This window comes from Biomphalaria glabrata, chromosome 5 (genome assembly GCF_947242115.1).
Source record: "Biomphalaria glabrata chromosome 5, xgBioGlab47.1, whole genome shotgun sequence".
Taxonomy (NCBI): Eukaryota; Metazoa; Mollusca; class Gastropoda; family Planorbidae; genus Biomphalaria; species Biomphalaria glabrata.
This window is the reverse complement of record NC_074715.1, coordinates 45,139,420-45,152,915: the sequence shown is the minus strand read 5'-3', so window position 1 is coordinate 45,152,915 and position 13,496 is coordinate 45,139,420. Positions and strand designations below refer to the sequence as shown.

At 42.6% G+C, this 13,496-nt stretch overlaps 1 protein-coding gene across 1 annotated transcript in view; it reads left to right on the top strand.

Annotated features, from left to right (window-relative positions):
- Positions 1-13,496, top strand: part of LOC106060710 (cytosolic carboxypeptidase 6-like) — a 72,243-nt gene that overhangs the window by 8,000 nt on the left and 50,747 nt on the right. The window contains exons 7-9 of the mRNA XM_013218698.2: positions 657-771; positions 6,130-6,241; positions 7,217-7,419. Of these exons, the coding sequence (XP_013074152.2) occupies positions 657-771; positions 6,130-6,241; positions 7,217-7,419 (430 nt within the window). The remainder of the gene's footprint in view (positions 1-656; positions 772-6,129; positions 6,242-7,216; positions 7,420-13,496) is intronic.

Below are 13,496 nucleotides of genomic sequence, written 5' to 3'. Positions count from 1 at the left end.
GACACCGCGCAGAGGCGCATAACACTACATTGACCTAGGGACACACATAGGATGTAATCATGTTCTTTTTTGAAGTAACGTCTGTATTTTATAAGATAAGAAGATAAGATAAGGGACTGCTGCCATGTGTAGTAAAAGCAAATAAACCAGTAATGAAATTGAATATTAAAAAAAAAAGAAAACAGCTAGGTAAGAGAATAAGAATTATAAATGAAAGTGTTTTTATAAAAAAATTTAATTTAAATAACATATGCATAAAATAGATCTAGTCTGAGTTTTTAGTCTTATGCTTACAACTGTCATCCCCTGCTCCCTTGCTGTCTTACTAGAGTTTTAAACTTAGATATTCAGTTTTTTATTTTAGACATTTTTTTTTTTAACTATTGCAAAACAAACCACATCTTTATGATTCACCTACATATATTTGTATGTAGAACAATAATGCTTAACATTTACAAGATTCAAAGCCACAATAGTTAGCATATAATCTTATAACTAGATCAAAATTTTAAAATGCTCGTTTCTAAAAATAAATGATTGACTCTGCCATGTCTTTCTTCACTTAATTCCAATGAACTATTTACTGAAGTAATGTTTGAGATTATGTAATTACAATTTAGTATTTTTAACAAGTTGAAAATTTGTCTTTTTTTCAGGTATAATTGATTTTTTAGTTAGCAATCATCCTATAGCCAAGATACTGAGAGACCATTTAGTATTTAAGATTGTTCCCATGTTAAATCCAGATGGTGTCTACCTGGGAAATTACAGGTGAGCTAAGGTGTGCAGAAATGTGTTCAATGTAGTGCTGTACCTCTAAGTGAATGAGTTGAGCATGTAGAAGTGAAAAAGCATCATTGATCATCTCAATGGCAGAAAGGTTTAATTAAAAGCTGATACAAACTCTTCACTTTCGAAAAAATTAAAACTAAATAAAATTGTATGAATAGATTTCATTCATAATTTAAACTTCCTATTGGGTCAGTTTGTTTGTGTTTACACAAAGAGTTTTTCTAATGATGTTTCTGTCTCACAAAATATTAGGGGAAAAAATGTTGATTTTTGTTTGTAGGGTTATCTGTTCAAATTAGTCATAATTAAAATGCTACTTAATATTTTCACTTTAAAAAAACACAAGCTATGCAACTTTTTTTTTTTTGACTACAAAGGACGTCTTAAATCCACAGACAATAGACTTTCTACAATCAAGTTTCTAATTTATTCCTGTAATGCACTAAAAAAATTTGTTAAAGTTGTCAGTGTTGTTGAATTTATCTAATCAAAGGTGAAGTTTATAAAATGTTCTCTAAGCATAATAAGTTGTTGTTTTTTTTAATAGCTTTTATATAGCGCAATTTTCATGTTTACTGGTTGCTCCGAGTTTGGGGTTCAATTTCTTTTGTGGACCAATGGGCTATTATGGGGGAGGGGGTAGGTGGGAGAAGGTCCCAGTGCTTCCTTCAGGAGATCAGCTAATACAATTCTGCTCAAGTCAGGATTTGAACTTGCGCCCCCTTGATAGGTAGCCAAGTGGTATTCGCCTCTCAGCTACAGATTCCATTTGATGAACAGTTTTCTCAAGACTCATCAATACAATGACTGAAATGTATAGTATTCTAACATTCGATTGGATGGCTGGTCATGTGACATCCACTCGGGACTGTTCTTCCGGCTGTTGTCTCAATGGTGCTGGATCTGAACCCTGCCTGCTGCCATCCCCTGCCATCCTGCAGGAGGTTTGGATTGAACAATCTTCATTTCTGAAGAAACATCAAAACTACCAAATCAAGTCCATTGGTTTAAAAATATTTAAAGTCAGCTTTGAAATTGCTTAAACCAGGACCCAATCAAGAGAATTTAATTTTTATTGATGCTCTTTAAAGCTACACATTATAGAAACTTGTACTTATCCTCAGACATTAAAAACTAAGGGAAGTTGGGAAAGTGCATAATTGTTCTGTGTGAAATTTGATGGCCCAACAGAAATAAGTTAATTAACAGCAAATCTACAATTCTTTGATATAAGACATATTGACATGGCTTGCCTTAGGCATAAGCAGACTTATCTATAAGCTTCAGCTTTCACCAGTCCACAGCCAGTGTTTACCAATCACCATCGCCATCACTACATGTACAATTATAAATGTAGATGTAAAACCAAATGCCAAAAGTCAACTGAAAAATTAAAAAAAAAAAATTCTTCGTTTTTCTCCATGTAAAATGTTTTATTACATAGTTTTGTATTTTATACTACTTCCTCCAACGTCTTTTTATTTCATCCTTGAACTCTCAAATATCGGCAATGAACGAAATTCTGTCTTACATTCCACAAGAGAGAAAAACACATCGTGATGTGCTCAACTTATACCAGAAAACAGACGTCTTGTTATAGATCGAATGCGCAATATTTTTTTCCGAACACGATCTTACCAGCTACAGTATCCATCCGTCTACACGTTTCTACTGGATGTAATGTCCATCTAATGTCAATTTTTGTCCACTCAATCTTATCTCGCTTGATAAAATGACCATTACCCTTCAACACGATCCTGCCTGATACGAAACTGACCATTCTGTGGCACGATTCCCCGTGCAAGGGAGGAGAGGGGGGCATTTGATTTTCTCTACCCATAACAAAGATTCGGTTGCTAGATAGTATCGATTCTCTCTGTGCTCTACCCCCTCGCCCTTCCCACTGGCACACACACACACACTCGCGCTGACCCTCAGATACGATGTATTTTGCTCAGGATCACTCCTCAAACTCCAGTCTTCTCCATCTCAGCTTCTATCAGTTCCTCGTTAACTCCTCCAAACAAATTGGATATTGCTTTTGTTTGCCTTGCACCCGCGTCCAGCGTCTCAGTATCCCATCGTCCACCTCGAACAAACCATCGAACTCCCCCCCCCCTTTCCCCCTTACGCCAATAAAATTACAAAATCCGTCTCGTTTGGCTTTGATCTGACTATCGGGACTTCACATTGCTACCTTTCCAATACGAGTCACCTGTGAGATTCACACAGTCATTGTACCATTACACTGTGTCCATAGAAACCGTTTTTCTTTTGAAACAGTTCATATTCTAGTCGCAGCTTGGTTCATCTATATTTGAAGATATATTTTCTTAGTACAAGGTATTGGCAGCACATTGTAAAATCAATTCGTTTTTTTAATCACTTTAACTCTTTCTCTCCTAACTGACGATACCAGCGTTGATTCCACCAGAATGTGGTAAATAATTACGGAGAGAAAGAGTTAAGAGACCCAGAGGTGATGAAAACTCATTTCAATAACGACGTTTTGTTTCAACTCACCTATTAGAACGATCAAAATGGAATTTTGAATAAAACTGCAATGCGAAAAACAAACAAGTGATTTGGAAACAATTCATTAAAGCAGATAAATTATAAGCTTTTCCTTGTTACCTTTATAAACATCGGTCGAGAACGCCAGCTATAGAAATGTAAAACTGCCTACCTCACTGTAAATGGTTGAAGAGTATAATTGACCGTCTTGAAACGTCCAGGAAGTCTTCGAGGTTGAAGTGTAATCTGGTAGACCCTTAAGGGTCTCGTTGACCATTGGTTGTCATTTTTCCCCGTTGACTCTGCCGTCCTTAGTTTGAGAACTAGCCATGCTATGAGTTTGTCTTCTCATTTAAGTAGCCGTTCTTTCTTTCTCCTGGTTCTGTAGTGGTAGGAAAGTCATAGCTTGTCAAGGCTTGGCTTTACATTAGAGAATTCCCCCCCCCCCCCAAATTTACTAAGGACTCATTAGAAAGACCAAGTGGACCCTCAGATCCTGTTACGCCCCTCAGCACAGAAAACGCGTTCTTTAGAGTTATTAACTTTCTAAATACGATCGTATCTCCATGGCTTATTTTTCTTCCTTAGTTAATCCTCAACACCTTTCTATATACCATATAATCTCCATGGCTTCTTTTTTCTTCGATGACTTCGAAAAGCGTATAGCAGTTTTAGTGCTTCTAACTCACTATATAGGTGGGGAGGGGGGGGGCAGGTTTATAATGGATGTCAAACTACAGAGAGATTGTATTACTAACACAAACGAAGAAACTCCGCTTAAAAATAGAGTCCCGCTGAGTTTCCTTCATTAACTCAACAGATGATGTATTGAAAGGCAGCATGCTATGGAAATGAAATGAGACTTTTCACAAAACTAGAACATTTCAGTTCATGTTATGCTTTGTATTCCCTTTGCAATTATCACGCGGTCAGGGTTCATAAAAAAGGAGCGTTTGGGGGGGGGGGGGAGACAAGTCACAATGGCACCGTGGTCGTTCGATTCCGCTGTGCAATGTAGAGCTAAATGACTTTTGAAAGAAGCGCAAAGATACACTATTGTAGTCACTGTTTACAAGATGTATGTGTTATATTTTATTTTAACAGCAAAATGTTGATTAGTAAACATTTTCAGAAGTCTAACGTTTTTATTACTTGCACATTATTTCATTTTTCTCTCTCTGTCTTTCTCTCTCTCTCTCCTTCTCACTCACTCTCTCTCTCTCTCTCTCAGTAGAAAGATGAAAAGTTCAATGACAACCTTTTTGATGAAGTTGTGTTCATATAGGCTATTTATCAGTGGCGTAGCTAGTGATTTGGGGGCCCGGGGGGGGGGGCTTGACCTCTTTAGGGGCCCCTGCATTTTTGACATTCGGCATCATGACATGAGAAAATGGCGTAATATTTAATGTAAAAACAAATTTCGGGGGCCCGGGGGGATTTTCATATTCGGACACCCCTCTCCCCCACCATAGCTAGGCCACCGATATTTAGTGCCTTTTATAAGAAAGTTGTAATTCAGAGCTTGTCAAGATGTGCAATTTATTTTCTTTGACATTCTCGGCATAAATACATTCATACATGTTGTTTTAATATGAAAATTGTTTTAAAATATATTTTACTTAAGTCGAAACAAAATGAAATATTCTTCAACATTTGACTTAAACACTATTAAGGAAGCTCCAAATAGGTCAAAGTGCTTAAACACATGTCTCCATATTAGATTTACAGATTTTACTACATTCAATGTTGAGGTTAATAGCTTTCACGTAATTTATGAATGAAGTATTGTAGATATTCAAGATCGTGGATCTAAGTCGTTATTTACATTGCTTCAGATTGAAATGCGTAGAAACTTGGTGGTGCTCTGGTTTTATTTCTTCTTATCAGGATTTTTTTTGTGTGTTCAATGTGATTGAAAATAACAAAAAACAAAACAAAATCCAATCCACTTTTCTGATGATCACAAATTTGTCAGGGTTAATTTTACAATCAAATTTGTTTCACTTTGAGCAGATAATTATATTTTTTAGCCTCTTGAAATTGCTAGTTTATTACAATTATTCCCCATGTTTCTCTCATCTTTAGCGCATTGTCTGTGTGTCCCTGTGTGTGTGTCTGTGCGGATTAAATTCAATTTTGTTTGATGCCTGTAATGTCAAACTAGTTAACATGTCCCTATCAATTTCTATCCAATACCCAATTGTCATTTCGGTTGCATGCTTTGTGTTATAAACAAATGAACTGTCTAAGGCCCTTGTATTATAAACAAATGAACTGTCAATCTAAGGCCCTTGTGTTATAAACAAATGAACTGTCAATCTAAGGCCCTTGTGTTATAAACAATTGAACTGTCAATCTAAGGCCCTTGTATTATAAACAATTGAACTGTCAATCTAAGGCCCTTGTATTATAAACAAATGAACTGTCAATCTAAGGCCCTTGTGTTATAAACAATTGAACTGTCAATCTAAGGCCCTTGTGTTATAAACAATTGAACTGTCAATCTAAGGCCCTTGTGTTATAAACAATTGAACTGTCAATCTAAGGCCCTTGTGTTATAAACAATTGAACTGTCAATCTAAGGCCCTTGTGTTATAAACAATTGAACTGTCAATCTAAGGCCCTTGTGTTATAAACAATTGAACTGTCAATCTTAAGGCCCTTGTGTTATAAACAATTGAACTGTCAATCTTAAGGCCCTTTTGTTATAAACAATTGAACTGTCAGTCTAATGCCCTTGTGTTATAAACAATTGAACTGTCAATCTTAAGGTCCTTGTGTTATAAACAATTAAACTGTCAATCTTAAGGCCTTTGGTTTCAGGTGCTCCTTAATGGGCTTCGACTTGAATCGTCACTGGCAGGAACCTTCACCTTGGGCTCACCCGACATTATACGCGACCAAAAATTTACTTATGGAGCTAGATAGAAATGAGGTTAGTTTTGTCTGTCTGTATATGTGTGTTCTGTGTTTAGAGTTAGACAGAAATGAGGTTAATTTTGTCTGTCTGTATATGTGTGTTCTGTATAAGTCCGCGCTATTTTATCGGCGCTATTTTGTCGGGTCACCTGTTTTGTTTGGTGTGATGCACAAATTGTAAGACAAATTTCCTTATGGATAATTAACATTATTATTAGTAGTAGTATTAAGAGACACATTGTTGTCCTGGAAAGTTACGGTCTCATTATGCTGCACGGATACATATCACTAGCCGCTATACATGAGCATTGCATTTAATGTATGTAACAACACATGGAAAATTTTGGTGACATTTCTCTGCTCAGAATTAAATACATCGCTTTTCATCCTCTGTAGTGAAGTGAAAATGTCTGTCCAGGTTTAACTCTTCCGTGTTCACTACCTAAAGAATGAATATGTAACCGGAGATTAAGGTGCTTAAGAAGAGGTGTGAACGTTTCTTGGGGTTATGATCTTAGTACAACAATATGAGATATTTTTTTTTCTGTCTCAAAAGAAAGCCATGCCTTGCAAATGTCTTTGAGGGCGCCTTGCAAATGTCTTTGAGGGCGCCTTGCAAGACAGCTGACGACAATGCCACTTATCTTGCATCATTCACACTGTATAGCTAACCTCTTCACACCGTCACCATAGAAACACTGACACACTAAGAAGTAACAATAACCTTCTGTATCCGTGTAGCACTGACACTTATGGCACTGGCCATCTATACCACTGTAGCACAAACCAAACTGTACCTCTTAGGAACGTACTTTAATTTAGACACATAAGATGTTGATCTGGTTTATTAATAATAAGGCTGGTCTTCGAGTCCGGTATATTGAAGTAACCTCGGTATATTGAAGTAACCTCGGTATATTGAAGTAACCTCGGTATATTGAAGTAACCTATAAACCTACATGGAACTCTGCTATTCTTCCTTCTGCTATAGAAACACGACATGGACTTCTACATTGACCTGCACGCCCACTCCACTCTCATGAACGGCTTCATGTACGGCAACATTTACGACGACCCTGAACGTTATGAAAGACAATCGGTTTTCCCGAAACTCTTGTGCAGCAATGCCGAGGATTTCTCCCTGACCAACACAAACTTCAACAGAGATGCAGTCAAGGCTGGTACTGGAAGAAGGTACGTTCATTTGATACAGAAATGATTAACACCATTCATAGAGGAGATCGGGGTACTCACCCCCCCCCCCACCTCCCAACCTTGGTGTTTTAGGCTTCAGGAGTCATTAGGAAAAACCAATATTGGAGTCATTTAGGGATGGAACTGCCAACCTTGTTACTTTTTCCATCCTTGTTACTTATACAAGCCCTGCTGCTAAGGTTTTAATTGTTATATCTTGTAAACGTTTGGATTCAGCCAACAAGTTCTAGAGATAAGAACAAAGGTCAATCCATGGTTCTTTTCTCTGAAGCCTAGGATGTGAAATCATCTTTTGTCTCTGGGGCTAAGAAACGAGAATATGTCGGGAAGTAGGAACCGAAAACCTCTCTAACGACATATCTTACAGATTACAGACGTTACTTCTAAAGAGAAGGGTTACGCATTTCATGTGCTAATCTAGTCATGCATGTTAATCAGTGACTTATACTCGACTAAGTCGTTGTTGTTGTTTTTTTGGCTGATTCGAGCAACCCATTCCATTCTCTAATGGCATTAGAGAAGAAGGAGCATCTGTACGAATGTGTCTTTATTACATTCTTCATCTGTTTAACACTACTCATATTAATCGCAGCAAATTTACCACTTATTTCGTATTGTCCACGGTCATAATGTATTCAATGGTCACAACTATGTAGCCTAATGTCTGCGCCATTAATTTAAAACAGCTTCTCCGACCCAATTGATAAATAAAAGTATGCTACAATATCGCGGCATCTTTGTTTAGCTACAAGAGTACTATCGTGTTCATTTCGCAGCCGCTTATCATAAAAAGTAAGCCACTCCAACTAATGGAAATGAAACATCCCTAAACATTTTCTCACTGATAATTGAATAAAAGTCTGTAAAGTGCTTTTGTTTATTCAACTTGGACCTGCTAGCAGAAGGGACCTCTGTTGTAGCGTCCACGCTCTCATTTTCATATTTCTCATTACACTAAAACCTCTCACCTCTGGTCTACTCTCCCCCCCTCCCCTTTTCACGAACACACCCACTCGCACACACGTTCTCAGTGCCACACGCCGCCAATGAGATGGAGTATAACAATGCTAGAAATTACCAGGAGATAATTGCTTGGAATTGTCTTAGCGTGGTTAAAAAAAAAAAAAAAAGAAAGCTCCACAGAAAAATAAAAAGTTTCCCATGTGACCGTTGACCTATTGCCTCTCCCGCCCCCCACTCCAAGTCTGTAATATGACCGCTATTTGCTCACTGTCGGCTATGGAAATGCCAAATTTCTGGATATCCATGGATATGGTCCAATCTTCCTCAATGTCAGTATTCCTTGGGGGGAGCTTGGAGCCTGCGTTGGGGCCGGGCCGGGGAGAGGGGGTACAATAATTATTATGATTTTGGTGAGCTCCTTCATTTGGGACCTATTTACATGTATGCCCGATGGACATTATGAACCTGGCTAAGAGCTGGGCGGAGTCGACTCGTCATAAGTGGGGAGGGGGGAGGGAGGTGATAGCAAAAAAAAAAAGGGGGGGGGGTAATGCCAGTAATTTACTGTTTCTGGGATTGAGAAATGCAAATAGATTGCAAAATAAAGCCCGTGTATTCCTAGAGATGATTGATGCTCAATGCGAAATGGTTTCTATTTTTTTTTTAATCTTTCCCCCCCCTCTCTCGGTTGGTAGCTTTATCTCTATGTATCTTTACATATTTCTCTTCCTTCCCTGCCTCCACCTTTCTCTCATTCCGTCCTTCTCTGTTTTATTCTATCAGACATGCACACACACACACACGCATACAAACACACGCGCACTTCATTTCTTAATGGGCGTGTTTCTGTTCTCCCTTTAAAAAATCAACGAATCGTTTTCTCCTTCGCTGTATATCCAGTAGTCCGTTGGTTCTTTAGGTTCCTACAAGTTTGGGTTGACTTCTAGTTTGAGATCCTAGGTCTCACCTACAGTGTGCTCCTTACACTCCTCACCCACAGTGTGCTCCTTACACTCCTAGGTCTCACCCACAGTGTGCTCCTTACACTCCTAGGTCTCACCTACAGTGTGCTCCTTACACTCCTAGGTTTCACCTACAGTGTGCTCCTTACACTCCTAGGTCTCACCCACAGTGAGCTCCTTACACTCCTAGGTCTCACCCACAGTGTGCTCCTTACACTCCTAGGTCTCACCTACAGTGTGCTCCTTACACTCCTAGGTCTCACCCACAGTGTGCTCCTTACACTCCTAGGTCTCACCCACAGTGTGCTCCTTACACTCCTAGGTCTCACCCACAGTGTGCTCCTTACACTCCTAGGTCTCACCTACAGTGTGCTCCTTACACTCCTAGGTCTCACCCACAGTGTGCTCCTTACACTTCTAGGTCTCACCCACAGTGTGCTCCTTACACTTCTAGGTCTCACCCACAGTGTGCTCCTTACACTCCAAGGTCTCACCTACAGTGTGCTCCTTACACTCCTAGGTCTCACCTACAGTGTGCTCCTTACACTCCTATGTCTCACCTACAGTGTGCTCCTTACACTCCTAGGTCTCACCCACAGTGTGCTCCTTACACTTCTAGGTCTCACCCACAGTGTGCTCCTTACACTCCTAGGTCTCACCCACAGTGTGCTCCTTACACTTCTAGGTCTCACCCACAGTGTGCTCCTTACACTCCAAGGTCTCACCTACAGTGTGCTCCTTACACTCCTAGGTCTCACCCACAGTGTTCTCCTTACACTCCTAGGTCTCACCCACAGTGTGCTCCTTACACTCCTAGGTCTCACCTACAGTGTGCTCCTTACACTCCTAGGTCTCACCCACAGTGTGCTCCTTACACTCCTAGGTCTCACCTACAGTGTGCTCCTTACACTCCTAGGTCTCACCCACAGTGTGCTCCTTACACTCCTAGGTCTCACCCACAGTGTGCTCCTTACACTCCTAGGTCTCACCCACAGTGTGCTCCTTACACTCCTAGGTCTCACCCACAGTGTGCTCCTTACACTCCTAGGTCTCACCTACAGTGTGCTCCTTACACTCCTAGGTCTCACCCACAGTGTGCTCCTTACACTCCTAGGTCTCACCCACAGTGTGCTCCTTACACTCCTAGGTCTCACCCACAGTGTGCTCCTTACACTCCTAGGTCTCATCCACAGTGTGCTCCTTACACTCCTAGGTCTCACCCACAGTGTGCTCCTTACACTCCTATGTCTCACCCACAGTGTGCTCCTTACACTCCTAGGTCTCACCCACAGTGTGCTCCTTACACTCCTAGGTCTCACCCACAGTGTGCTCCTTACACTCCTAGGTCTCACCTACAGTGTGCTCCTTACACTCCTAGGTCTCACCCACAGTGTGCTCCTTACACTCCAAGGTCTCACCTACAGTGTGCTCCTTACACCCCTAGGTCTCACCCACAGTGTGCTCCTTACACTCCTAGGTCTCACCCACAGTGTGCTCCTTACACTCCAAGGTCTCACCCACAGTGTGCTCCTTACACTCCTAGGTCTCACCCACAGTGTGCTCCTTACACTCCTAGGTCTCACCCACAGTGTGCTCCTTACACTCCTAGGTCTCACCTACAGTGTGCTCCTTACACTCCTATGTCTCACCCACAGTGTGCTCCTTACACTCCTAGGTCTCACCCACAGTGTGCTCCTTACACTCCTAGGTCTCACCCACAGTGTGCTCCTTACACTCCTAGGTCTCACCCACAGTGTGCTCCTTACACTCCTAGGTCTCACCCACAGTGTGCTCCTTACACTCCTAGGTCTCACCCACAGTGTGCTCCTTACACTCCTAGGTCTCATCCACAGTGTGCTCCTTACACTCCTAGGTCTCACCCACAGTGTGCTCCTTACACTCCTATGTCTCACCCACAGTGTGCTCCTTACACTCCTAGGTCTCACCCACAGTGTGCTCCATACACCCCTAGGTCTCACCTACAGTGTGCTCCTTACACCCCTAGGTCTCACCCACAGTGTGCTCCTTACACTCCTGGGTCTCACCTACAGTGTGCTCCTTACACTCTTGGGTCTCACCCACAGTGTGCTCCTTACACTCCTAGGTCTCACCCACAGTGTGCTCCTTACACCCCTAGGTCTCACCCACAGTGTGCTCCTTACACCCCTAGGTCTCACCTACAGTGTGCTCCTTACACTCCTGGGTCACCCACAGTGTGCTCCTTACACTCCTAGGTCTCACCTATAGTGTGCTCCTTACACTCCTAGGTCTCACCCACAGTGTGCTCCTTACACTCCTAGGTCTCACCTACAGTGTGCTCCTTACACTTCTAGGTCTCACCCACAGTGTGCTCCTTACACTCCTAGGTCTCACCCACAGTGTGCTCCTTACACTCCTAGGTCTCACCCACAGTGTGCTCCTTACACTTCTAGGTCTCACCCACAGTGTGCTCCTTACACTTCTAGGTCTCACCCACAGTGTGCTCCTTACACTCCAAGGTCTCACCTACAGTGTGCTCCTTACACTCCTAGGTCTCACCTACAGTGTGCTCCTTACACTCCTATGTCTCACCTACAGTGTGCTCCTTACACTCCTAGGTCTCACCCACAGTGTGCTCCTTACACTTCTAGGTCTCACCCACAGTGTGCTCCTTACACTCCTAGGTCTCACCCACAGTGTGCTCCTTACACTTCTAGGTCTCACCCACAGTGTGCTCCTTACACTCCAAGGTCTCACCTACAGTGTGCTCCTTACACTCCTAGGTCTCACCCACAGTGTGCTCCTTACACTCCTAGGTCTCACCCACAGTGTGCTCCTTACACTCCTAGGTCTCACCTACAGTGTGCTCCTTACACTCCTAGGTCTCACCCACAGTGTGCTCCTTACACTCCTAGGTCTCACCTACAGTGTGCTCCTTACACTCCTAGGTCTCACCCACAGTGTGCTCCTTACACTCCTAGGTCTCACCCACAGTGTGCTCCTTACACTCCTAGGTCTCACCTACAGTGTGCTCCTTACACTCCTAGGTCTCACCCACAGTGTGCTCCTTACACTCCTATGTCTCACCCACAGTGTGCTCCTTACACTCCTAGGTCTCACCCACAGTGTGCTCCTTACACTCCTAGGTCTCACCCACAGTGTGCTCCTTACACTCCTAGATCTCACCCACAGTGTGCTCCTTACACTCCTAGGTCTCACCCACAGTGTGCTCCTTACACTCCTAGGTCTCACCCACAGTGTGCTCCTTACACTCCTAGGTCTCACCCACAGTGTGCTCCTTACACTCCTATGTCTCACCCACAGTGTGCTCCTTACACTCCTAGGTCTCACCCACAGTGTGCTCCATACACCCCTAGGTCTCACCTACAGTGTGCTCCTTACACCCCTAGGTCTCACCCACAGTGTGCTCCTTACACTCCTGGGTCTCACCTACAGTGTGCTCCTTACACTCTTGGGTCTCACCCACAGTGTGCTCCTTACACTCCTAGGTCTCACCCACAGTGTGCTCCTTACACCCCTAGGTCTCACCCACAGTGTGCTCCTTACACCCCTAGGTCTCACCTACAGTGTGCTCCTTACACTCCTGGGTCTCACCCACAGTGTGCTCCTTACACTCCTAGGTCTCACCTATAGTGTGCTCCTTACACTCCTAGGTCTCACCCACAGTGTGCTCCTTACACTCCTAGGTCTCACCTACAGTGTGCTCCTTACACTTCTAGGTCTCACCCACAGTGTGCTCCTTACACTCCTAGGTCTCACCCACAGTGTGCTCCTTACACTCCTAGGTCTCACCCACAGTGTGCTCCTTACACTTCTAGGTCTCACCCACAGTGTGCTCCTTACACTTCTAGGTCTCACCCACAGTGTGCTCCTTACACTCCAAGGTCTCACCTACAGTGTGCTCCTTACACTCCTAGGTCTCACCTACAGTGTGCTCCTTACACTCCTAGGTCTCACCTACAGTGTGCTCCTTACACTCCTAGGTCTCACCCACAGTGTGCTCCTTACACTTCTAGGTCTCACCCACAGTGTGCTCCTTACACTCCTAGGTCTCACCCACAGTGTGCTCCTTACACTTCTAGGTCTCACCCACAGTGTGCTCCTTACACTCCTAGGTCTCACCCACAGTGT